Genomic DNA, 24613 nt, shown 5'->3' on the forward strand with positions numbered 1-24613 from the left:
CTGCTCAGGCTCAGGTTTCCCTCTCAGTGTCACTGGGGGCTGATCGCTGTCTCTTGTGGCTTCCCATCAGTGGCTGCAGGGCCAGCATTAAAGGCAGGGGTAAGTTGGCACGCAGGGCCCTGAAGGGCCTGGCTTGTTCTGATGCTGAAAGCACCAGAAACAGAGAGCTCACTGTACGCGTGGTTTCACACCCGTGGTTACATTCACTGACATTCCCAGGCATGTGCTGACTGATCCCGGGATCCGTAGCAGTGAGCCCAAGCTGTGTAGGTGACAGGCTCCGTGTCAATGTGCAGATGGAGCGAGCAGCAGAGCTATCAGCCTGGCTATGTTGCTCTCAATGTACGAGGGATGTAGGGTCAGTCTGTGCGCCCCATTAAATCAAATTAACGGAATGCAGGAGGGCTGCTGTGCATGCAGATGACCAGCATGCCTGCAGACACCTCACATCCTGCAGTCACTGCTGAACACAGCAAACCGGCACCCAAAGCAGGAGGGACAGCAGCAGACGTAGCATTTCTAAGTCCACGCCTCACTGAATTCCCCTCACCTTGCAGGTTAACATCTGTTGTCTGCACCTCCATGGCTCTCTGTAGCAGCAAGAGCAAAGTTAACAGCGTAAGAAAGCCACGTTTAAGGAGCAGCCGAGGAGTGAGATGAGTTGTTTATGATTAAATTAAATTCACATGAAAGTTAATGACCGGCCAGTGTGATGCTTGGGTAACTTTGTAATGTAATTAAAAGCCCATCGGGGAGGAGGGCTGTTGGTTATGCCACGTGTTGAGTCGCTGCTGGGAAGAAGCGGGCGATGGGTGGAGCTGCTGTGGAGCAGCGCCGGGTCGCTGCCTTGTCTTCTCCCCTGGCAAGGGCAGGGCCTGCTGGAGCGGGCTGCTGGGGGTAGAGGTGCGGTGCCTCAGCCCCCAGCTCTGACAGGTGCGGAGGCTGTCCTGGGTAGGACAGTTCTGGAGATCCGACCACACCAACGTTCCACAAAACCTCAGTTTTCTACTCATTTCTGAAATGCTTTAGGGATGCCGTCGTCAGTGACCAAGCCAACAAAGCTTGGGAGCAGTTGCTGTGGAACAAGAGCGGGGTCAGGGAGCCCACGCCCAGGTCCCCTAAGCCAGAAAATACACATCAGCCCGGACCCTCCTGCATGGCACAGCCACCCCCGGGCAGGGCGAGCAGCAGCAGCGGGGCTGTGCCACCAGCAAGCCGGGCCGGCTCTCACGCCGGCATCGCTTCGGGGCGCTGCTTTCCAGGAGAGGCAAAGAAAGCGGGCAGCACGGAGGGCTCGCGGTGCCCTGCGGTGTTTTTTCCACACGCGCTGTTTGGAAAAGCACCGCTCGTGGGCCGACGCAACTTCTGCTTTCTCGGGCTGGGTGCGCGGAGCCGTCCGGCGGCTCTCCACGCCGCGCGCTTTGCCGCTCCGACACCCCTCGATGCGGGGCCGCACACGCGTGGGCCGGGCGGCGCGGCTCGCCCCTTTAAGCGGATGGCGGCGGGGCCGCCCCTCCGGCTGGGATAGGCCGGGGCGGTGCGGGGCCGCCTCCCTCCCCCGGCAGCGGGCGGGCGGCTCGGCCGGGCTCGGCGCGGCGCTGCAGGCTCCGGTCCGGGCTGCGTGCGCCAGAGCCTCCCCCAGCGCCGCCGCTCCCCGCCGGGCCGCCGCCGGGCTGCGAGGGCAGAGGCATGCCCAGGCGGAGCATCGCGGAGGTGAAGGTGCTGGACGTGCAGAAGCGGCGCATCCCCAACAAGCACTATGTGAGTGGCTCGGCTCCGCGCGGCTCGGGGAGCTCCGCCGCGCCCGGCCCGGCCCTGGGCAAACAAAGGCCGGGCGCTGCCGGTCCCCCCGGAGCTCCGGGCGGGAGGAGGGCAGCGCTGCCGGCTCTGACCCGCTCCTCCCGGGGTGCCGCTGTGCGGGACGCGGGGATGTGCCGGGGCGCAGCGCGCTGCGGGGGCCGCGGGACGGGGTAGCGGGGTTGGGTTTGTCGGGAAGGTCCGCACCCCGCGGTCAGTTCCGAGGCAGCGCCGAAAAGCGCCTCTATCCGCCGTGTTCAGGGTGGGGACCGTGGGACCTGTTGGCTGCGGGCTCCGGTGTAAGGGGGGCCCGGCTGCTGCCCTCCGTACCCGGGACGGTGCCGCTGTCCTCTGCCGAGCTGTGCCCTGTGCCCCTTCTGAGTGGGGAGCACGTTCCTGCACGCTCCGGGGCATCCTCCGAACAACCGTGGGTTTGCTTCTTTCTCGAGGAGGTTGAGGTTTTTTTTCTTTTCTTTCCTTTTTTATTATTATTTTTTTAATATTATTATTTACACTTTGGTGTGCTTCCAGGCATCCATGGAGACTTTGTGGGGGAATCTTGGCAATAGCTGTAAAACACAGACTGAAATGTTCTCCCCGCCCCGCTCTCCTTGGAGCAGGGTGACCCAGTGACACAGTGCTCGCGGCGCTGCTGGGTTACGGGGACATGGCGTTCCTCCGCTTCTGTCAGGAGAGCTGGGCAGCGAAGTCTTGGGCCGTCATGGGCTTGTTTGGGTTCCCCGGCTGGTGTGTGCCAGTGAGCAACATAGGAGAGCAGAAGCTAGGATTATGGAAAGGGTAAAGAGAGCTAACAACCCTCTCCTCACATCTGGGGAAGCGCCTTGGCTCTGCAGTGTGGCTGCTGCCCCCCAGCCCCTTGCCACCCCTTCCTCCTGTCCTGCCCTGACTGTGGCTCTGTCAGCCCCAGCTCCAACCATGCCCCCTTCCTGCTGCATCCATCCCAGAGTTAGTTACTCATCCTGGCAGGGCAGCGCATCAGATCCGGAGCACTGTGTTTGCGAGGCGGTTTGATGAGCTGCATGCGGTTGTGCTTGTGTTGGCAGAGCTGTTGCATCACCCTCGGGTCCTGTAACGGGTGTGTTGGGGTCACCTGGGGCTGCTCCTCCCCTCTCCCTTCTGGGCCTTCCCATACTTTGCTCGGGCTCCGTGCAGCCCTTGGGCTCCTGCTGTCCCTCAGACCCACGTCCCCGTTGCTGGGACGCGCAGCCTGAGCGCTGGGTGCAGTGTGCTTTAGGCAGGGCGGCTGGGCACAGCACGAGTAATCCCATCAGGCTGGAAAATGGGACAGCAGTGCTTTACAGAAGAGAGACGTATTGCTGGCTGGGCGGCAGCTCCTAGGTCTGGATCCTGGGGATGTGGAGGCAACAGCGAAGCGTTTACAGGGAGCTCATGACAGTCAGCTGTGCGGGCAGGGTGCTCGGCCAGCTGCTGAATGCTCTGCTCTGCTGGCAGCTCAGTCCTCTGCCTCCAGCCTTCCCCTGTACTCATCTTGGACCCAAGCGTGGCAGCGTGAGCCAGCACGGGCTGAGCCCAGGGAGGACAGGGAGGGGCGGGCAGCAGCCTGCCAGGGCAGTGCTGGACTGAATGGAGCGCTCGCCTTGTTGGAGGGGATCGATTGGAACGAGGCAGACTCACAAAGCCAGTTAACTGTATGGAATCAAATCCTTTCCCCCACCCCCCCCACCTCCCCTCCTGCAAAGAATGAGAGAGGAGGGGCAGCAAATCATGGCTGAGTCATCTCTTTAGACAGTATCTGCTGGCAGTCTGCAAGCCCAACTCGGCCACTGAGCGTATGTGCTAAGCCTTTGCTTTCTCGTGTCTGTTCTCTGGGAACGAATGTTTTGTGCTGTCCCCAGAGGCAGCTGCTCCAGGAGCTTTCCGGCTGTTCCCCATTGGCCCTGCAGTGCCCGACCTGCAGCTGACCTGGAGCGCTCCGGTCTGGCCTGTACTCTTCATCCAACAGGCTTTTCTTTGCCGGACAAAGGTGCAGTTGTGTCGGCTGTGTGGGGCCACGGCAGAGAGCTGTGGAATTCCAGTTTCCCAGAGAAGTGAGATCAAACCGTTGCTTCAAAGTTCTTGTTGATCCCTGCGGTGGGGCAGGGGGAGGAGGCTCTGCTCAGGCTTTGCCCATCGCCTTGGTAATGGGTACGAAAAGTGTTGTGTAACCGAGAACAAAACTTGTGCTTTCACAGCTCTGATTTGAAGCAGGACACGTTTCCCCAAGCTGGGGGAGGGGCTGGGTCAGGAGTGTTTATGTCTTCTCAAAAAGTGATCAAATGCCATTTTGGCGCTGGGCAGCAGAATTCTCAGATTTTCCCAGCGCTGCTCTCCCATAAGCACAGTTCGCCTTCCAGACCCGTCTCAGCCTTTCACCCTCAAACACCTCCCAGATTTGCAGCCCCACTAGAGATGTCACATGTAACAGTTTCCAGGGACAGAGGCTGCACAGGGACTCTGTATTTCCATCCTTCCTAGCCCTTCGTGGCCCATTCCCAGCTGGCTGAGGCTGCTTTTCTGCCTGGGAGGGGCCGGGGTTGCTCGGAGGGAGGCAGAGCCGTGAGGAGCATTGTTCCCTGGTGCTGGGCCTTCCCCTGCAGCTGGGGCTTGGCTGGGCGAGCACCGAGCAAGGTGCATGGCAGCAGTGGGGGTACCCACTGGGATTAATGGGAGGGCCGAACACTGCCCAGTGCCTTCTCTGCAACGCCCAAATGTGTCTTTGTGGGCTTCCTAATCCTAGTGTAAGAGTGTCAGCCTGGTGTGCTGCTGCCTCGCTGCTCTCACCCCTGCAGCCAGCCTTGTGCTCCTGGAAGGGTTTTACTTCTGTGGTGTTGGCATGGTGTGAGGCTGACACGTCTCCCTCGTGTTCTTGTCAAACCAGCTCAGATCATACAAGCAGAAGGGCCGGGAGGGGGAGGAGAGCCTGGCTTCCAAGAGGTAGGAGCCTCCAGTTTGCCCTGCCAGCTGCAAAACCATCTCTCAGTTTCCTGACGTGCTAACCCTGGTGTTTAAATTGCAGTTGTGCCATTTGCACCTTTAAGCTTTTTTTAATGGAATGGTAAGGAGAAGAAGGAGCAGTTGGAGAAATGCTCCTAGGCAGGTGTGCATCACAGGCTGTGCTCTGTCGAGAGAGCAGCTGAGTGTTGGATCATCAGAGCCTGTTACTGGAATGAAGAAATCATAGAATCCTTAAGAGATGGAAGGGACCTTGAAGGGTCATCTAGTCCAGCTCCCCTGCAATGACCAGGGACATCCGCAGCTCGATCAGATGGCTCAGAGCAAGTGGACTCCCTTCCATCAGGCAGTGGGCAGGGGTCACGCCGTGCTGATGTTTCCCTGCAGTCCTGTTTTCAGTGATTACAGCTCATGTCTTGGTGCTGTGGTGCAGGAACACTGGGGACAAGAGCTCCAGGGCCATATTGCAAAGCACATTCATTTGAAAAGGCAAATGCCAAAAACAAAGTTTAAAAATATTCATTCTGGGCGACAGAGTAGCGGGCTGTCATTTCTATTGTCTGGCCAAGTCCCAAATTCTGATAAATGAATGTTTATTCAGAAAAGACCCAAAACAAAACCAGACTAAATTTTCCTTTAAAGAACTCCATGCAGGATCTTTTTACAGCTTTGTGTTTGTTATTCTCTAGTAGAAGTCCCCAAAATATGGCTTTTGCTTACTGAATCTAGACCTTGGTCATTTTCTTGCAAGCTTTAGGAGCTTTATTCTTAATACAGCCACAGTTTGTGTGTTTTGTTCCATGTGTTAATAACCATGCGATTGAATTGCATTCTGTTTCCACAGTCCTTTCCACCAAGAATGCTTCCTTAATTCATGTGGTTCTAAATGGCTGCTCCCGAGCACAAAACAAAATTGCATATACATCCATCAGGAAAGAAAAAGCAGCACGCTGCATGTTTTTGCTGCCTTATTGGGCTATGCTCTTACGGGACTTCCTTTTCCAACTTCAGTGCACACGTATATCACTTTGAAAAAGGGGAATTTCAACCAAGTGCGCAGCATGCATTCATTTTGTAAGCTCAGTTAACAAGATGGCAAACTTGAAACTAGGTGGTACCCACGTGTATTTAACCACCCCGTTGGGATCTGCAGGTGCCTTATGAAGGTAATTAGCGGTGTTGGAATTCTGTGTCTAGATTATAGAGTCGATAGGCATTTAGAAACAAGTTTGACTAAAACCACATTTAAAAAGAGAGTGTTATATTTTTAATTGGGATGTTGCAAAGTGATAGTAGGTATCTTCTCCTCTCCTATGCCCCATAGTTAAGAGGCTGTTTATGGTTTCATTTATTGCACAGCCCAACCCCATTGCTTATCTGGATTTGATTATTGAGTATTTGGAGAAGAATGCTCAGCTGGCGAGAGGAGGAGGGCTGCTGATCTACAGAGTCGGTTGTTCCTCTGTGCCTTACATGTATAGAGCTGAAAATGTCTTCTGGAAAACTTGCATCCCATGGGCTTGTATCACAGCCACCCAGAGCTGAGTTGGTCATTGGAACAGAGCTCTGAGGGGTCCTGGCCCCACTGCACCATATACAGCTGCTGTATTTTTCCCTCTTGTGAATCATACCGGTTGCTTGGATTAAAAAGGGCATTGGGGGATGACTCTCCCCAGTGCGATGCTCTGTGTGGAGGCTGACCGTGCTGCTGGCATGGCTGGAATGTCCTGTGGGGAACCGGGGAGGCAGGAGGGTAAAATAAATGGAGTGAAATCCATCCGGTGGCTATTAGTTAAGCTGGAAAAATGAAAATAGACTGTATGAAGCAAGGCTGACCCCAGAATGCTGGAGTCTCTTTGAAGAGTTTCTGAGCATCTGGCTGTGGCCCTGAGAGTTTGAGGGCTCTCTGCATCCTCAGTGTTGTTTTGCTGCTGTATCTCCTGTTCCCTGTCAGCTGGCTGATGCACTCCTGCTTGTGGCAGGCCAAGGGCAGTGTGTTTGGAGCTTTAGATGAGGAGAGATTTGGACCCATCCTTGCACCTGTTGTTGCTCTGTTACACAGCATTGAAGAGCTGATCAATCCTTCCCACCCCTCACTTCTCAAGAGAGTTGAGGCTTCAGGGAGCACAGCCTTTGCAGATGAAACTAACAGTCACATGCATACTCCTTCATTTTTCTCCTGTTTGTGTTACTTAAGGCTGGAGAAAACCTTGAATGTCACAGTTCAGAGGAATGGCCAAATCCTGCCTGGCAAGCATCTGCTGAAGCTAGTGCAGATGGTGGAAAGCTGATGTGCAATCCCAGCAGTGAGCCCCAGCCTCAGGGCCATCGCGCTGCCTGCTCGGAGGTCTGTGACTTGATCCCTCGCAGCTTTGCTTTGGAGGGCATCTCTGTTTTCTGGCCCTTTCATGGAGCAGTGGGAAATGGGAAATAAATGCATCCATATGTTTGACCTTCAGCGTGACTCAAAGCAAACAAGCTGGCGTGCATGCTTTGTGATGGGAGCCTGCGCCATAGCTCAGCAAGGCTCTGTGTGTTGTCCTTGGGGTCTTTGCATCCTGCATGGCCATGCAATTGTGTACAGTGTTGTGCCCAGGTGACTTGTGCGAAAGCAGGGCAGGACAAGCTGTTGCTGTTGTTGAGGAGGGTACAGTGGAAGGGGTGAGTCAGAGCTAGGGGATGTGGTTGCTTTGTAATCTGGCAGGTCCCGGGTGTGTGGGCTTTGGATATTTGCTGTGATGGTGAGGATGTTCCTGTCCTCATGCTGCCTGTGGCCGCGTTACTCACCTCCTCCCTGCACTCTGCCTTGCTGCTGCTTCCTCTCTCCTTTGCTAAAACAGAGAAGCTATGGTGGCATCTGTGGGATGTCCCACAGCTATTGCTTCTCCATGCTGCTCCCAGTGCCATCTGAGCCAGCAGGGCTCTTTTCCCAGCTGTCTCTGTCTGCAGAGCAGGGCTGATGTGGTCTCCAAGGATGGAGCTGTGGCTGGGGTCCCTCCTGCTCCCAGCTCTGGTGTCCGGGGCACAGCAACCCTCACCCCCCTCAGCAGCACTGTGCTTCTGCTGCGGGGAAGGCTGATGGAGAAGGGCCAAACACAGCAGCTCGCCGCCAAGAACTTTCTTTGTTTCCAGCCACCTCCCTCTTTTATTTTTTTTTTTCCTTTTTTCCTCTTACAATTTCCCACTCCCTTTTCTGTATTAAACCCTGCTCTGTTACGGTTCGTTCCCTCCGCTGCTTTAGTTTCTCAGCCCCTTTGAATTTCTCCTTGCAGCCGGGCTCTCCTCCCCATTGTTTCCTCATGTCTCGGGGTGTGGGAGAGGGCGGGTGGAATAAAGAGACTGATGCTTTTTCCCCTCTACTGGCGAAAGATGCTTGAAATCTGTCGAGTTTTCCACAGAGAGGTTTATTGTATGTAGTCTCTCTGGACCCGAGACCACACAGGCTCAAACCCATTTGAAAGAGCTCTGCAGACAGCTCTGTCTGCTGGAGGCTGTTATGTCTGGCTGTGCCCTCAGAGCTCTGGACAGATGCTGATGCCCGCTAGTGATGGGTGGGCAGAGCCGGGTGTCCTGGAGCCCTGTGGAAGTGTCTTTCCAAGTGACAGCAGCATTGCTTCCAAACCTGCTGCTGTTCATGTGCCTCTGGCTGGCATGGACACCAAGAGAGTCTTGGACTGTGTAAAGGAGCTGGCATGATGCTGCCCCACAAAGCCATCTTTTGGGCCTTTCCACATGCCCCTACAGCCAGGACATTCTTCAGGTCTCCTTGGAGAAGCCGTAGGAGGAGATAGGCTGCAGCCCTGGGCTTTCCTGCAGCTGCACTCTGCCTTTTCCACGAACTTGAGCAGTCCAGGCTGATTCCTGGTTGTGCTCTGTGCGTGTCCTTAGTGTGTTTACACAGGGAGTCCAGAAATGATTATTCTAGGAGGTCACATGGCCTCGTGTTTCAAGAACAGGGAACTATTTTTGTGTATTTGTTTTTTGTATCTGTTCTTAATCCCATTGCTTCAAGTCAGCCGCTTGAACCACCCGCTCTCTGTAGCCCTGCGTGGGACAGCGTGCCTCTTGGCAAAGTGTAAAACTAAGGGCCTGAGAAGGCTTCAAAGTGCTCGGCCACTTTTTGCTGTGCAAGTCACCAGAAACCACTGCTATCTGCAGCACTGAGGCTCTTACGAGTCAGGGAGAACCCTGCCATGCCAGCCCTGCTGGCTGTCCTACCCGAGAGGAACGTCCCACCACAGCCTGCTCCATGGGGAGGATGGATCTCCCTCACGGAGCCAGGGAAGCATTCTCCAGCTGCCAGCACGTTTCCCCTGCAGTTGCCAGAGCCCTTGCTGCCACGATGGCTGACGGGCAGCTTTTGTTGACAGCTCTGTTACGGTTGGCCAGGTGCCATTTGCATTGCTTTTAGCAACCTGCCACTTCTGACAGTTCCCGTACGAAGGATTTCAGTCCCACTTTCCACTGGCTTGGTCTCCCCCTGAATTGCATCTCAAGGAACACTGGAGCGGGGGGAGAGCTGTGCTGCACACTAGGCTGTGGGAGAGGCGGTGGGGACCAAGCAGAACAGTCTAGGAGAGCTAAAGCATCGTTTTTCCACCTTTATATTCCCGTTTACGTGCTCAATTTCAAACATGACCAAGAAGAATCTTAGAAGACTGGGGTCCTGATGGTAAACTCCTCGATGGGTAATTTTTAAATAGTTGGTATACGGCCAATTACTTGTAACGTAGAGCTCTGCAGAAAGTCTAGAGAGCCAAAGCACCACAGAGTCTGTCAGAGTTTGGCCTTCTGCATCTGTTGGTTTCCATTCTCTGTGAAGGATTTGTTCCACTCCGTCCCTCCAAGGGATGGGAGCAGATGGTGTGCTTTGTGTTAATATGAAGTGCTCCTCTCCCCTGTTGCTGAACAAGACCCACCTGCACCTCTGAAGCCATCCCTGTGGCCTCTGGTCTCCCTGCCGCCCACGGGAGGCCCTGTGGAGGTGTGGGGGCTCATTTCCTTACTTCAGTGGTGGATGTGGCTGTGATGGAGTTGCTCATCCAAGTGCTCCTTTTGAAGCCTGAAGCTCAGGCCTGTGGGGTTGGCCTCATGCTTAGGTTTTGCAGATGTGGTGCATGAGTGACCCCGAAAACTCCACACCCCTCCTTTGTGCCATGTCCCAAAGCGTGGCCTGGTGCCCTCAGCTATCCGGCCTGGTTCAATGTGATGTGGGTGGGTTGGAGCGGGGCAAGGGATGGGGGCCCTCAGGGTGGAGTGGAGTGAGGTTTCCTTTCCTGACAGAGGGCAACTGTTGGTTCCCAGGTTTCACAGAGTCAGCTAGATCCCCTCCACCGTGCAGAAACCACCGCTGGCCCTGGCAGGTCTGTAAATATTTAGGTAGTGTTGCATGTTGGTTTTGGCCACAGCCCAGCCCAAGCGATGGGGTTGCGGCCCCCTCCTGGGCCTGGCTGCCCACCATCTGCTGGGTTCTCCCACCCCTCTGTGGAGTGGGGCCTCCCTGCCAGCGGAGCATAGCTGCAGAAAACCCATGAAATAACAGTTTCCGTGTGCCCTCAGCCACACAGCTGGGCCTGGAAAAAGCCTGTCCTTGGGGCAGCCTCTGCGGGAGCGAACTGCTCGGTGCTGCACCTGTGATTACAGGGACAAAAAGGAGTTTGGGGCTGCTGCTGCCCTGGCAGGCACCGTGACTGGCAGGACAAGGTGTAGTGCTAGGCAAGGAGTGCAGGCTGGGCACAATGCTTTCCATTTGGTCTGAAGGAAGCACCTGAGAAAGGGTTGGATGGGTGTCTGTGGGAGCTCGATACCTCTCGTCCTCGTAAAAGGCATCATGGAGTAGCCAACTGCACTGTTCGTCCCTTTCAAAATTTGCAGTTCCCTTGCTAATTAAGGAACACCTGAGCTTTGCTGTCTGGTGTGGGTTTTTTTTTTTTCTTCTTTTATTTTTATTTTTTGGTCCTCAGAACATCACAAATGAGAATTGTCAAAGATGAAGATCTTTAGCCAGCAGGTGGGATGGGGCCACTGGAGTTGAGGACAAGGGATGTTCACAAGGAAAGAGGAAGTCAGCTTTACAGTGGCAGTATTTTTATGGATATTGAGGATTTCCCTTTTCTGCGGGTTCCTCATCTCTTCTGTTTTCCACAGATAGATGGGTAGGTATCCCCGGAGACCTGTCAGCTGTTTAAATGGGATGAGCAAGAAACCATTATCCAGACTCCAGGGAGATCTGCATTCCAGCAAAATAGGAGCAAGCTCATCAGCTGGGAGAAGTGCCCCTTCCCTCCATTACAAGGGTGTAATAGAGCTTGGTGTGCCCTCAAATCTCAGGGCTTTATTACTCTTCTGAGCATTGAATTCATTTTAGCTTGAGCAAATCCACATCCTGATTAAAATCCCAGCCTAATAAACTGTTGACTCCAAATAAAGGCAGGATAGGAATAAACAATGAAGAAAAGTTGGCTCTTCCTTCTGCCCCAGTGGACAGCATTATCCAGGCAGGCAGCCAGTGGTGATATAACACTGTGAAGTGCTGCAGACTGGTAAGAAACCTGGGATATCAGCTGAGCTTCCAACCAAAATGAGCTCATGCTGGCCTGCCGGCAAGTCCTGGGGTGAGGGTAAAGGCAGTTTGGATGCTTCCTTAGCATGAAGTTAACGCTTGGTTTGCTGATGATGTGATTCCTGAAATGTAAGCAGTAGGTGCAAGCCTTGAGTTCAGATGGGAGACATCTTTGTGTCACTGAGGGGTGGTACCTGTGGAGATGCTCTCAGAAATTTCAGAGGCCGCGTCATCCAATGTAGCCCCATTACAAATGAAGGTCAGCCAAGGTGTCTCACCTGTTCAGGTCTAAGAGTATATGCTCAAACATGTACTGGCCTGATCCAGAGTACTTGCTAAGCCACTTTTGGTGGTAAGTATATTGTCTGAGCCCCTCTTGTAACATATTGTACATCCAGGTCTTCATAATTGCTGCAAGTGCTTTATTGCAGGAGCCCTCTGTCGTCTTTGAGTTAGTGTGCAGAAAGTGTAGGTTCTTTGGTTAAAAAAAAAAAAAACTTTGAATGGAAGGAGGGGATTGTGGTTAGCTGCATAAGGCCCCAGAGGTGAAGCTGGGAGAGTCTAAGTTTGCCTGTTGGAACGTGGTGGTTGTGGTGCCCAGCAGACTCCCTGCAAGACAGCGATGCAGCAGCTGTGTTTGAGCTGAACATCTGCTTTAAGACAAGTGGTTGCTGAACTGCTGGCTCAAAAGTAGTGAAGTTCTTCATTTGTATTAGTAAGCACTTGCTTCATATCACTGCTTCTTTCTCTGTCTTAGTTTGGAACTGATTCCACCAGGAAGTTGTTTGTTCCTTAGGAGTCCCCTCACCTTGGTAGCTCGTGCTGCATCAGCCCTCTGAGAAGAGAATGGCTTTCCGGTAGAGTTCTAGTGCAGCATTCAAGTAGGTTTGATTAGCTCAAACAGTTTAGTGTTGTGTTATCCATTTAAGTCTCCTAGTATTTGAGTTTGGCCATTGGACTGGGATGTTGGTCACATTCCAGCATCAGGAAAAATGTACGTCTCTGTGGGAAACATTTTGAAACTCTTAAGAGATTGTGTTTTAAGCACCAAAATGTCGCCATTCTAAGAGCCTTCAATCTTTGTTGTGTTAGCCTGAAGCTCCCACCAGGTCCCTTCACCTAGGCTTCTGAACAGTTTGTTCCTGCATCAGTGAATTGATATTGGAATCTCTCTGGAAATATGTGAGACATGAGAGTACAAAGAAGAAAATGAACATGCCCTTGTTCTGCTTACTCAATCTGTTATCAATTAGTGAAGGCTGAAGTTTGCAACACTTGAGAGTTATGTTGGCATCTCATCAAGGGTCATCTCTGGTTTCTGCAAATAACAGGCAAGGACGTTAAATAAATAATTGCCCAATTCCATTATTTGCTTGTTATCTTTCATGGAAGAATAGTACAACTGGGGTGTTTTCTTCTTTTTTTTCCCCCTCACATTCATCACCAGTAAAAGTCTGATTGCATGGTCTGTGAATAACCGAGGATTGTGAGGATTAGTTGTGTAGCGTCTCATGTAACAGGAGGGTAATTTGCACCCCAGCAGGCTTCAGAAAACAAAACCTCAAGGTGACAGCAAAGCTGTTTATGGAAAACCAGATGGAGTTTTGAACTGTGTAGGCTCGAGTTCTCCTTGCAAGTCTCATTCTGGGGTGTAGTATTTGTTGTGTACCTGTAGTTAGGGGTAGGGAGCTGTCTTAATTCCCAGCTAGGAATAAGCATCTTGTAGTCAGCGAAGTCGCAGCAGTGGAGCTTAATAATTTAAGCTTGTTTATTTTCTAGTATTGCTGAAACTACTTGAAGTGCTCCCATGCACTCCCTGGTTGACACTCAACCATTTTGCAGCCATTGGAGCGTCATGGGTTATTCTGTTGCTTGTATCTGATTTCTTCCTTTGTTCCCTACAGGTGTACATTATCAAAGTCACCTGGTCCAATGGGTCCACAGAAGTCATCTACCGACGATACAGCAAGTTCTTTGACCTGCAGGTAAGCATTTCTCCAGTTCTTGGGTTTTGGACTTCAGAGGTTGAAAGACACAGTAAATTGAGAAGCGTGGTTTGTTTCATGCTGGGGTAAGCATTCCCTTTGTAATCCACCAGAAAATGTTTAGATTTGAGGGAATGTAACCACGGCTTTGGGCATCCTTGAGAACGCAAGAACAAAGCAACCTTAAAAGCTGCACTCAGCCCCAGTGCCATTTGCAATGCAATGTGGGGATTTTGCATGTCTTGGTGTTAAAGTTCATCTGTCACTCCCTGAGCTGAGGGCATGTAAGGGGTCACAGGTGTGTTTGAGTTCCTCTGGCTGAAATCAATCCAAGTGGTGATAGACTTTTTTGTTTGTTTTTTTGGGAGGTGTTGTTACAGTTCATCCCAAATTCCATTCCCGTGGAGCTAAGCCTATGTCCTTCCCAAGTGCTAGTACAGCAAGATGGGGCTGCTGCTGAGAATCATGGGTTCCCAGCATTTTAGGGAGCAGGTGCTGGGAAGCTCCCTGTAACCAGCACTCACTGGATTCACTGCCGGCCTGGAGGGCAGCAGGCAGCAGCTGCTTTAGGAGTTACCTCCTGGTGTGGAGTGGAGTGGGGAGCTGGGAGGAAGATGGGGAAGGAATGGAGGGAGGAGGCTGGAAAGGCAATGTGGGACAGACTGGGTTACAGAAAATCTGAGCCAGTGCTCTGGGTGAGCAAGCAAAGGGTGTTCTCCACCCCCTTCTTGCACTGTGGAGATGAGCCAGGGGGTCTGTCTGAGCTTTATGAGCCAAAACATAAACCGAGCTGCTGGAACAGGCTCTGTACAGATGTGAAAGGAGAATGCACAAAGTGATCTATGGACCTGCCAGAGAGCTCACTGACACATCCCTCTTGCCCGTGTGTGGGACTGGGAGGGAAGCTGGGCACCCTTCAGCTCCCTGCTCTCTGTGCTTTATTTCAATGGATGCTGTGCTTGCCTGGGAACGCGGATGCCTCTCTTTAAACTGCTGGGGATTGGATGCATCCCGGCACAAATAGGATGCTAAAACAACAGCACATCTGGGCCTGCCTAGCAAAGCAAGCTCTGAGGAACGCGAATGGCTTTAGCAGGTTCTGCTGGTCAGATGGCTTTAGGTCAGCTTGAAAAGCCTTTTGTAGGCTTGGGTGTGCGGGTGGGTTTCTGTGAGATGACTGCTCCCATCCATGATGCCCTGTTCCTGCCCAGCATAGCTCTTTAAGAGCCATGATCATGGCCATGGGGGTGTCCATGGTGAGAGCCCAGCTCCAGCAGGACCTTGATCATCCTTCCATGCCTGTGCTATTGGTTCACACATTGTGCCGGGCCAATGCAAGGTAGGCAGTGCTGTGGGTTACCACCGGTGCAGGGAAGGGTTAAGCGGGAGCAGCTGCTGGTGTAACCAAGGAAATATGGAAATAAACAAACAGGGAACAGCTGTTGGGCAGTGGCCAGGGCTGGAAGGAAATGGAACTCAGCTCTTCCTTGTCCGCAGCATCTCATCTTCTTTGCTGGTGCTCTAAGGTTGTAGCCAAGCTCGGAATGTCCTTTGCTGCAAGAGGGACAAAATTTTGGGGTTTGTGTCGGCCAAAGCAATGCCTGCCTCCAGCTGTGCTCTTTCCCAGTTGTTGCATGGTCTGCCCTGTTTCTTGTGGAGAAGGGCACGCAGGGACATTGTGGCTGTCTTTCCTCCCTTCCTGCCTTTGCATCTTGGCTGGAGCTGTGCATACTCCAAGGTGCAGAGCATTGTCACCAGAGGCTGCTTAGGAGCAGAGCTCTGCTGTGAGCACAGGTCTGCAAAGCATCCTGGGGCAGCTCTAGAGGAAGAAACGTTTAACATGTAGCGTGGTACAGTTAGGAAAGTTCAAGCCAAACACCTTCCCCTTCCCTGCTGCTGTCAGCATTTTCTTGCAAAAAAAAAAAAAGAAAGAAAAAAAAAAGTAACCACTCCTTTCTGGCTCTGTTGAAAGAATGAATGAAATTGTGGTTTTCCCTTCCTTCCCCGTTATCACACATGCTTCCTGGTATCCTTATTTTAAACTTGTGGTGCAGTACAGTGGAAATTGGATTGAAAGGGGAGAAGTGAAACAGATCCTCTTAGCACAGTGGAAAAAAAAACTGCTCTAGGTAGGCTTGGTAGCAGTGACTGTTGAAGTTGCTGGAGGCCTTTATTGAATGACTGTTTTATGATTCTATGCCAATTTTAGCTCTTTAGGCAGAAATTTTCCATGCTGGAAATTATTCATGCTGCTGGTTATTAGATTAAAAAAGGAAAAACAACAACGCAAAAGAAGTAATTGGCTAAAAGGGTTTGGTTGCTTCTGAGAGCATAGAAAGAGGGGAAGAGTTTTGCCGTGTCCAATTCTGATGATCTTGATGCATTGGAGGAAGAACTGGAAATTGGAGTCCCAGGTGATCTCTGTGTCAAGAATCTGCCTTTGGAGTTGCCCAGGCTTACTCATACGCACAGCCCTGAGAAATCTCAGTAAATGCACGTTTGGGTAGAGAGATTTGTTACTTTAATATCTGTGTTCCCAGTGATTCTGGCTGCACTTCCCATGCTCCAACCAGAAGCCGAGCAGGGCTAAGGCCGCCTTGGGCTGAATGCTGGTGCACCTTCTCTTGCAGTGAGCCTCCTGTTGTCCAAGCAGGGATGGGGACAAGATGTTCTTGGGGGTCAGAGTGAGGGCAGTGGGACCAGCGAGGGGGCTGGGTGCGATGCTGGAGTTTCAGAGCAGCCCCAGCACAGTTCCATGAGTGCTTGGGGATTTTCTCCTGGTGTTCCCCTGGTGGGGTTGCTGCCGAATCATTTGTCACCTTCCATTGTGGCCAAACAATTATTTTAGGAGTTGGGCCAAGTAAAACACATGCACGCTTACTACTGACAGCCTCGCTGGCTGTCCTGCTCCCACTGCAACCAGAGGGGCCGTTCTGTGTCCTTCTGCTTTGTGAGATGAGGGGAAGAGGTCCCTGGTGTGTTTGGGCCAACAAACAGAAGTGTCCCCAGATGCTGAGCCCTGCACAGCATGTCCCTTGTGGCACTTCTGAGGCTGGCCAGCTCTGTGATGATGGAAAGCCACAGAAGTTCAGTATTAGCAGTGTGTAAGGTTGTAGAATAAAATAAAGAAGCAGCAAATGCAGTAATAAAGTAAATAGGTTAATATCTCAACAATAAAGATCTTGCTGGCTAATTAGTGTAGTGAGTCATGCCATGGCCTTGGGCAGTGCCAGGCAGTGAAACTGGGAATGTTTAAACTGAGTAATGCCTCCCTCCTCCTATGTACTGTTAATTGCAGGAGGAAACCATGGCGCTCGGTTAGTGCTCCAGAGTGTTCTTCTGCTCTCTGTAGATCTCTGGGTTCCTACCCTGTCTCCTCCTTGTCTTCTCCATAAATGTTTTACATCACACAGCAGTTTATGTAACAACAGTGTTTTAGGGATAAAAATAAAACCAAAACAAGTAACCCTATGTGAATATATAATCCTGGAATTTGAAACCTCAGGTAACTGTGTGATTTGTAGTAAATTTGTAACTACAGATACTAACCTCAGTTATGCATGGGTCTCTTGGCTGGAGGAGTGATTTCCTTCAGACAGGATCAAGGCTCTTTCATAATTCGTGATATGCCAGATGTGAGCTATTGGGAGCAGATGGATGCTGTTCCTAAGAAATAAAGCAATGAGACTGCTGCTTTCAAGAATGCATTGTGCTCTGGACGCTAATTGAGCCTGGCAGGTACGTTAGAAACTTGGGCTGGCATGGAAACTGGTAATTGAAGCCGTGAAGGGCTGTCTCTGGTAGACAAAGATCAAGTGTGAGGGTCTGTTGTGCCCCAGAGGTGCTCCCAGCACTGCCCACGGGCAAGGAGCAGGCTGTGACCGTGGGACCTCAATGGGTCACGTCAGATGCATTGCCTTTGAGGCATTTAGCAAACCTTTGGGAAGAATCCTCTTGAAACCATTCTCTGGACTGACAGTATTGGTTAGAGAAGAGTCACTGGTTTGCGTTTTGTGTTTTTTGTGGAAACCCCAAGAAAGAAACATTTTTTCCACTATGTTGTAATTACGAGCTCATCAGCCGCAGGGACAGTCGTGTCAGGTCCTCATGTGACCAAGAGCCACCATTGTCTTGCTACACTCGTGATGTGCCCTTACGCCCAAACTCAACCCTTCTATGTCAGTCATGCTTTCACCAGCAGCTGCCTGTGCTGGCCCCAGGCAGGGCTCCATGGGGCTGTCCCTTTGGCCTTCCACTCTGGCTCTCTTCAGCCCTATTGCATTTTGCATCCTGGGCAGCAGGATGGATGTTCCTGCAGTTGGGAGTGGATCCAGTGCATCAGGAGGCCGGGTACCAAACCTCCCCTTCGAGCAGGCTTTGCCATTCATACCATGGCCTGTCTTCTCACCACCAAAGCAGAAGTTCTCCTTTGGCAGGCTGCTGCAAGCCCTTAAACTCAAACTGTGGTACAGGGGTACCCTCCCTGGGCAAAGGTTGCCCCTTGCAGTCAGAAACTTTTCCTCTAGCCCTGCTCCCTAATGAAGGCTGAAGGAAGAGAGGGTGATGCCTTGTGGCTGCTTCTCTGCACAAAGGTTTAATTGTGAGCCAAGGGAAGGAGACGTGACATAGTCTGGAGTAAATGTGCTTGCTGCATGGTTCAGAGGCAGACCAAAAGAGAATGTTAAGCATACTTAAAAATGGCTCTGGCTCTCACCCACTGCATGCACATCAAGTGTGTTTCCCAGTCCTCTGGTCTGTCCATATGTTTAACAAATCCTTCAGGTTCTTAGCTGGAAACTTTCAGCCTTGACCCACCTGGAGCTATGTCATCTTGGAGAGAGTCCTGCATCCCTCAGGCCAGCAGCTTTGTGTGTGAGAGGGGAAAAAAAAACACAGGCTGTTGAAGTGGTGCCTACTTCTATGAGAAAATTGGCAGAAGGCAGTGGTGTGTGCATGTCATCTCTACGTGAAAGGCAGATTAGCTGTTCTAAGGGGTTTTTCACCTGCCATGCACGTGCAGCAGTGAGGCAAAGACAGGGTGGAGGAAAAGTCAGCATCTTGGTGATTTAGACTGCTTTCAAGTAAAATGTTACATGGAAGGTGCTCAGAAGATGCTAGGTGGCACAGAGGTGAATTGTTCTTGTCAGCCTGTTGGCCTAAATAAAAGAAAATAAATGGAGTAAATTCAAATAAGCCTGGTGCATTGCTTCCAGCACTGTGAGGTGTACCAGTGTGGGGTGCAGACCCCCCACTAGCCTTCCTCTGCTTGTGCTCCTCCTCCTCCTCCTGGGGCTGCAGCCCACGGCAGGGCAGGGTGCGTTATCTTCCTTCTCCAGATGTAGGAAACCCAGGGCTGGGAACGCAGAGCAGTTTGTCCCCACCAGCACCAGGCTCCTCCAGGTGTAGCACAACCTGCTCTCCGCTTGTACCTCTTGCCTGCTCCAGGCTGGTGATGCTGTTTCTGAGGGTCTCTTTGATGGAAAGGCCCCAGGGCAATGCAGGCATTCTGCTGCTGGAAGGTGGATGTCTTTTTGCGTCCAGGGATTGTAAACAGAGCTCTTTCGATAGCTATTTCATAACACGGATCTTATTTCAACACCTTGGGAATTTCTTTTTTCCAGGGTTTGCAGAGTTCAGTGGAATTCTGTGCTGCTGTGTGTGTGCAACGACTGCACGCAGCCACAAAAATAAACCAGCGGCATCTCTCCCTTAGACAGCTGCTTTGTGAAAGACGGGCTCTTGCGTGACCAAAGACGAGAAAAAACCCACAACTTCCTATGGTGAGGATCCTGCTGCAAAGCACCAGCAAGGCTCTTTCCTTTGTTCCTCTGTGTTCAGACTTTGCCAGGAGCCACGAGCTTACGCACCACATGCAGAAGTACTGAAAAGGTGAATTGTAATCTGACTCGAAAAGAAGAAACAATTTCCATTAAGAAAAGATGATCGCTGTCCTTGTAGAAGCAGCAGCCTGGATTTTTCCAGCAGCACATCAAAGATCTTACTCATTCTCTCTCTTCTTTCCCTCCACAAAGAACACGTACAGCCCCGTGCACTTCAGCCTAGTTAAAAGTTGGCTGCCTTCATCCTTTTCTCTCCAAACGTCTCCCATTTATAGCTTTCCAGCATTTGGTAGCTGGTAGCCAGCACATTCCCGTGCGTGTTAGCGCCAAGGCAGGTCAGTTGAGTTATAATTGGCTCTTGCTGGCACTCTAACTAGCTGCTAAATTCTTTACCTGGCAGCTGAGCAGGTCTCTGAGCTGCTGAGAGCTGTGCCTGATGCTGGAATGCTGCAGCCCGTCCTCTCAGGGCTCGTCTCACCTCCTGATCTGAGCTGCTGAGAGCTGTGCCTGATGCTGGAATGCTGCAGCCCGTCCTCTCAGGGCTCGTCTCACCTCCTGATCTCATCACTCCCAGCTGTGCTGAGTTCATCTTCTCAGCTTCACCCCCCCGGAGCTGCCAGAGTGGCCCCATGGTCCACCTTCATTCAGTGTTCTTGGCCCCTGCTTGTGGAAATGAGACAGGGAGGGGATGGCACTCAGCTACACCGCTCCATGGGTGTGCAGTCACCCATGGAGGCCCAAAGATGGAGTGGTTAAAGCTCTCTGGACTCCTTGGAGACCAAGCTGAGTTCTCTTGCAGGCAATCCAATGTGTTTTTCTTTGGTGCTGCTTTCGGTAATGTGGTGTTTAAAGGTTGTAACACGAGGAGATGGGTTACACCCCTTCTTTCTGCCTGGTTGCAGGGCTGAGCTCATGTCCTTCAGCTTTCAGGAGGGAAGACCTTGCAATTGGTATCATGCAAAAGCAGCCCTGGGTCTGAAGCATATTGTTTGATAGGAAAGCACTACTGGCGCTGCTGGGGAGGAACTAAAGGCAGGAGATCAGTGCAAAGAGTGTGTCTGTGCCTGCTGACTTCTTAGTGAGATGGCTGGAAGCCATACACATTGCTGAATCTGTGTGTCATGGAGTTACCATGTTGCACGTGATGCAGTGAAGGGCACGCAGCATTTTGGGAGTCCCACTGTGATCTGAGGTGTGGGTCTCTGGAATGATCCTCGCAGGGTCCCGATGGGGCCTGGGGATAAGTGAGGATTGAAACTGTCCACTCTCCCTTTCCACCCTGTGCTCCATCCTAGGAATGCCGCTCCTTTCCTTTTCCTTCCTTTGCACATCTTTTCCCTTCACTTCTGACTGCTTGTCCCCATCTCTGGGACCCAGCATGGATTTTTCCTGGGTATGTGGCCCTCTGGAGGACAGCAGCAAAGCACAAGGCAGGTCTGTGCCAGCCAGGCTGCTCCACTGGATGGGGGAGGATGTGTGTGCAGGATCTGCCCTTCCTCTGGTTCATGCCTTCCTTCTGCTATATTTGGACAATATCTTGAGGCCTTTGCAATGGTGGTGAGTCACTGAGTGGTGAATTACAAATGTTATTTATGGCTGTCTTTACCTGGCAGCATGGGAATCAGAACCTAGAGATTAGGTTTGGTAGATGTAATTAAGGTTGGTGGATTTCTTGTTTTAATACTTCTTTTGGTAGGAAGTTTAAAGTTTGGGCAAGAAATAGCTGTCGTTCAGATGTCTCTTGCTTTTCCAGTGTCGGTACCATCAAAAATTAGCCAGACGAGGTGTGTTCTGATGCATGCAATAATTCCTTGTGCTCCTGTTTTCTCTGCAAGCTGGGCTGGCTGATCAGCGGCCATCAGCCAGCAGCCAACCCTCTGGAAACTGAAGATATTTTATCATAACATGCTTTGGGAAATGCCCCCCTCAGAGAGCTGTTGTAGGATAGAGGCGATGCTCTCTGAGGCCGATGGATCTCAGTGTGCAGTGCAGCATCACTTGAAGGTGGAGGACCTCCTCCCCAGGACTGACTCCCATCTGCAGAGCTGCCCACATCCCTGCAGGCTTAGGGCTGCTCTGAGGGCCAGGAATGAGGAAGAGGATGGAGGAGGTGAGACCCCTCCCTGTATTTTGCTGCAGGCAGAAGTTCACTTGGTTCGACCGTGTTGTGCAAATACAGCTTGTCTCAGGCATTGGCATCTGGAGGGGTTTGGCCGAGGCTTTCAGCCTCACAGAATGCAGCTGTCATTTGTCTGGGAGTGTTCCTAGGGTTGAAAAAATGAAGGAAATGTTACTTTATAGGAAGCTTTATTTGTGGGTCTCCCTTTCTCTCAGAGAAGTTGTGTATTGGGCATCCCCCTTCTCCTGTCTCCAACTACTGGTGCTTGCGGTGGAGACACAAAATCTTGGAGTTCTCACCCGATCTCATGAAGCAGAAAGCTGCAGCCCCACGTTTCTTCACGGCTCATGTGCATGATGGAAATGACTGATGAAACAGCCATGGAAGAAGTCTTTGTGCCAGGCCACGCAGTGTGCCAAGAGAGTTGGGCAGCTGGCAGTGCTGCAAAATGATCCCATTTCCTTGTCCTGGGTTGGGAGGAAAGTTGGTGTTTAAATTTTAGCAAGGAAAGGAACTCAGTTCAGTATGTGTAAAACATTCCTTTGTTTTTAATTTAAAATTAGGTAATAGCTACTATTAATCATTGCTCTTAACTGTTAATTTCAAAAAGAACCTTATTATTGATGAGTCACAACGTAAAATTCATTTTAATTTTTGTGGCTAGGTTCTGCTATTTAAATTGCAGTGTTAATTGAAATGGATACCCGCCTGCTGATCCCTCCTCATGGCACGTCAGCATTTTCCAGCTCCCCACCTCCAGGAGCAGAGGTCCCATCCCAGGGAGCTCTGAGGCCTCTGCCTCGGGGTGGAATCTTTCCACCTGCCAGCAGTGCCTTCTCTGAGCCTCCACACCATGTTGGTTCTTAGAGCCCAGTGGGTTTGGGCAGAGGCTTTCCAGTTTTTCAGTGTCGCTGTTGTGGCTACGCTTAGAGAAGAGCTCTGACATTCCCCAGATTTGGGTACTGTCAGGATTTGTGCTCCTTTAGGGGTTTAGTTGTGCTGACAGTTCTTGGCATTGCTTTATCTTCCCCTATCCCTGCTGGGTCCTAGAAAAGCAGATGCAGTTCCAGCTATGCGGTTTGCATGAACTGTGTGCGTGTGGAATCTGCCCTCTCATGAGCACAAAGCATTGGAGCTTCTGCTCTGCAGGGCTTCTCTGCCTGCTGCAGGCTTCGTGCTCGCAGGCCCCAGTGCCCTGGAGAGGGATGAGCATCCCGGGTTGGAGGTGCTCTCCGTGTCTCCTGCAGAAGCAATGCTCTGTGTGCTCTTAGAGGCTTCCCGATACCCCGCTCCCTGTTAAGTGCATTAGCTCCTCGCTGAGCTGCGAGGCTGCTCTCCCCCACCAGCTCTCGTTTAACAGCAGTGCTCTGGTTTTGCAATAAGCAGAGCTTCTTGGCGAGCTCCAGCCCTCTGGCAAGGACTGTCTGGACTCCGAAGCCTCGAAGCGCGTGTGTGTGCGCTGGCTGCCGAGGCTTCCTGCCGAGCTCGGGTTTTGGGCACTGCTGAACTTGGCACCTTTAAATTCCCTTTTCTGTAAACAGAGCAGTACAAGGGCAGCCTGTGGTGCTCCGAGCCACCCAGCCCGGCGCCCCGTGCTCCCCAGGAGAGATGCTGGTGGTGGAAAGGGGGGGTGGAAAGCAGCAGGGTCATGCAAAGAAGGCATATCTGGTTTGTATGGAAACTTTGGGTTTTGGCAGCTAGACCTTAAGGGTTTGCCTTATCTCGTTTTCCTGTCCCATCTGTGTAGTAGTGGCCCTGGCTCCCATGGAGCTGCTGGTGACAGGCACCTCCATGAGCCCAAGCAGGGTGAAATCTTCCCTTGCATGGACAGAGAACAGCTCCTCGCAGGCGTTCTGCTGATTGTGCTTGCTCAGCTGGAAAATGGGGTATGTGTTTAGGGAAGAAACAGCAGGGAAAATAGCTGGTTAGGAAGAAGTCTGATGCAACAGAAAGGTCATGAGGCTGCTGTTCCTGACCAGCAGTGCTCTCCCAAGTGGTAGGACTGCAGCTTTGGCAGCTCTGCCTGTAGCTCAAATGCCACCTCCTTTGTCTCATCACGTTTGGGCCTGCCACGAGTATGAAACTGCATTAAATTCAGGAAAGGAATGCATGGCAGTTTGCTTTACCTCGTGTGCTGGAGCAGGGAAGATTTTTCAGAAGGGAGAGGCTGAACAGAAATCGCATTGTGAATTATGTAGGGGAGAAGCTAGTGAGCGGCCACCCAGAGGTTTGGGCAGGCACGTGGTTGGAATGGGGTGGCATGCACACTGGGCAGCCCTTGGTGGCTGGGAGCTGGAACACTTTGGAGCTTTGGAGGCTGCCTCTTGGTGCAGAGTGCGTCATTCAGTGTGAAGTGAGATCTGCCTACAGCCTTTGGGCTCAGCCTCCGTACTTGCTGTGCCTCAGCTGCTCATCAGGCAAATGTGTTGGTGTCATAGAATCATTTGAGTTGGAAGGAACCTTTGAAGGTCATCTAGTGCAACTCCTCTGCAGTGAACAGGGTATTTCACCATTGTTTCCATTTCCCCAACAGAAGCTCAGTCTCATGGCTTCCTGGTCTTCCCAGCAGGGATGCTAGAGGGATGCAAGTGAACATGAACAGGCTCTGCAGCCTTCCCTACGGCTGCTGCTGCCGGGACAGCTCAAGTTGTGGTGTTTGCTCAATGGGCTTTGGAGTGATGCAGGTGGCACAGCTCTGTCCTGCTCCCACGCCAGGCTCCAGCCAGGAGTGACACATTGTGGGTGTGCAGGAGGGAAGTTCCCAGGGATGGGATCTGGAAGAGGAAGCGGTGCAGACCAGCATCACCCCCCGGGTGTTGCTGCTCAGTTCCCAAGCATGTCTACTGGCAGGAGTCATTTCCCATGGCTGGGTCGCAGTGCTGAATGATGGATGCTTACTGATTGCATGGTGGTGTTAATGCTCTGCTCTCGGTGTGCACGTGGCGTGCGGAGCTTTCAGTGCACTTTGATAGGGCCTGGGACCTGCTGACCCAGCCTAATGCCAGCTAGAAGCTGTGCTGCAATTATCAGAAATTGTGGGAAATGGTTTAGCAAAGTACTGTAAAGAGAATTACGGCTTCCAGGAGGTACCATCTCCAAATCAGATGGAAAAAGCTATAAATATTAATCACCCACTGAGCAGCCAGAGAGGCCAGCAGCTCAGTGAGGAGGCTGTGTTAATGGAGATCAGTGCTGTGGGATTGCTGGGGGCAGAAACACCATGCTCTTCTCCAAATGGGAGGCCTCCCTTCTCCTCCCTTCTCCTCCCTTCTCCTCCCTTCTCCTCCCTTCTCCTCCCTTCTCCTCCCTTCTCCTCCCTTCTCCTCCCTTCTCCTCC

At 51.8% G+C, this 24613-nt stretch overlaps 1 protein-coding gene across 3 annotated transcripts in view; it reads left to right on the forward strand.

The window, feature by feature from the left end:
* SH3PXD2B (SH3 and PX domains 2B) overlaps positions 1573-24613 on the forward strand; it is a 66685-nt gene continuing 43644 nt past the window's right edge. For all 3 annotated transcript variants that reach the window (XM_021410260.1, XM_021410261.1, XM_021410262.1), the window contains exons 1-2: positions 1573-1761; positions 13237-13317. In XM_021410260.1, coding sequence (XP_021265935.1) covers positions 1690-1761; positions 13237-13317 — 153 coding nt within the window. In that variant the 5' untranslated portion in view covers positions 1573-1689. The remainder of the gene's footprint in view (positions 1762-13236; positions 13318-24613) is intronic.

The sequence above is a fragment of the Numida meleagris genome, chromosome 12 (genome assembly GCF_002078875.1).
Source record: "Numida meleagris isolate 19003 breed g44 Domestic line chromosome 12, NumMel1.0, whole genome shotgun sequence".
NCBI classification, from domain to species: domain Eukaryota; kingdom Metazoa; phylum Chordata; class Aves; order Galliformes; family Numididae; genus Numida; species Numida meleagris.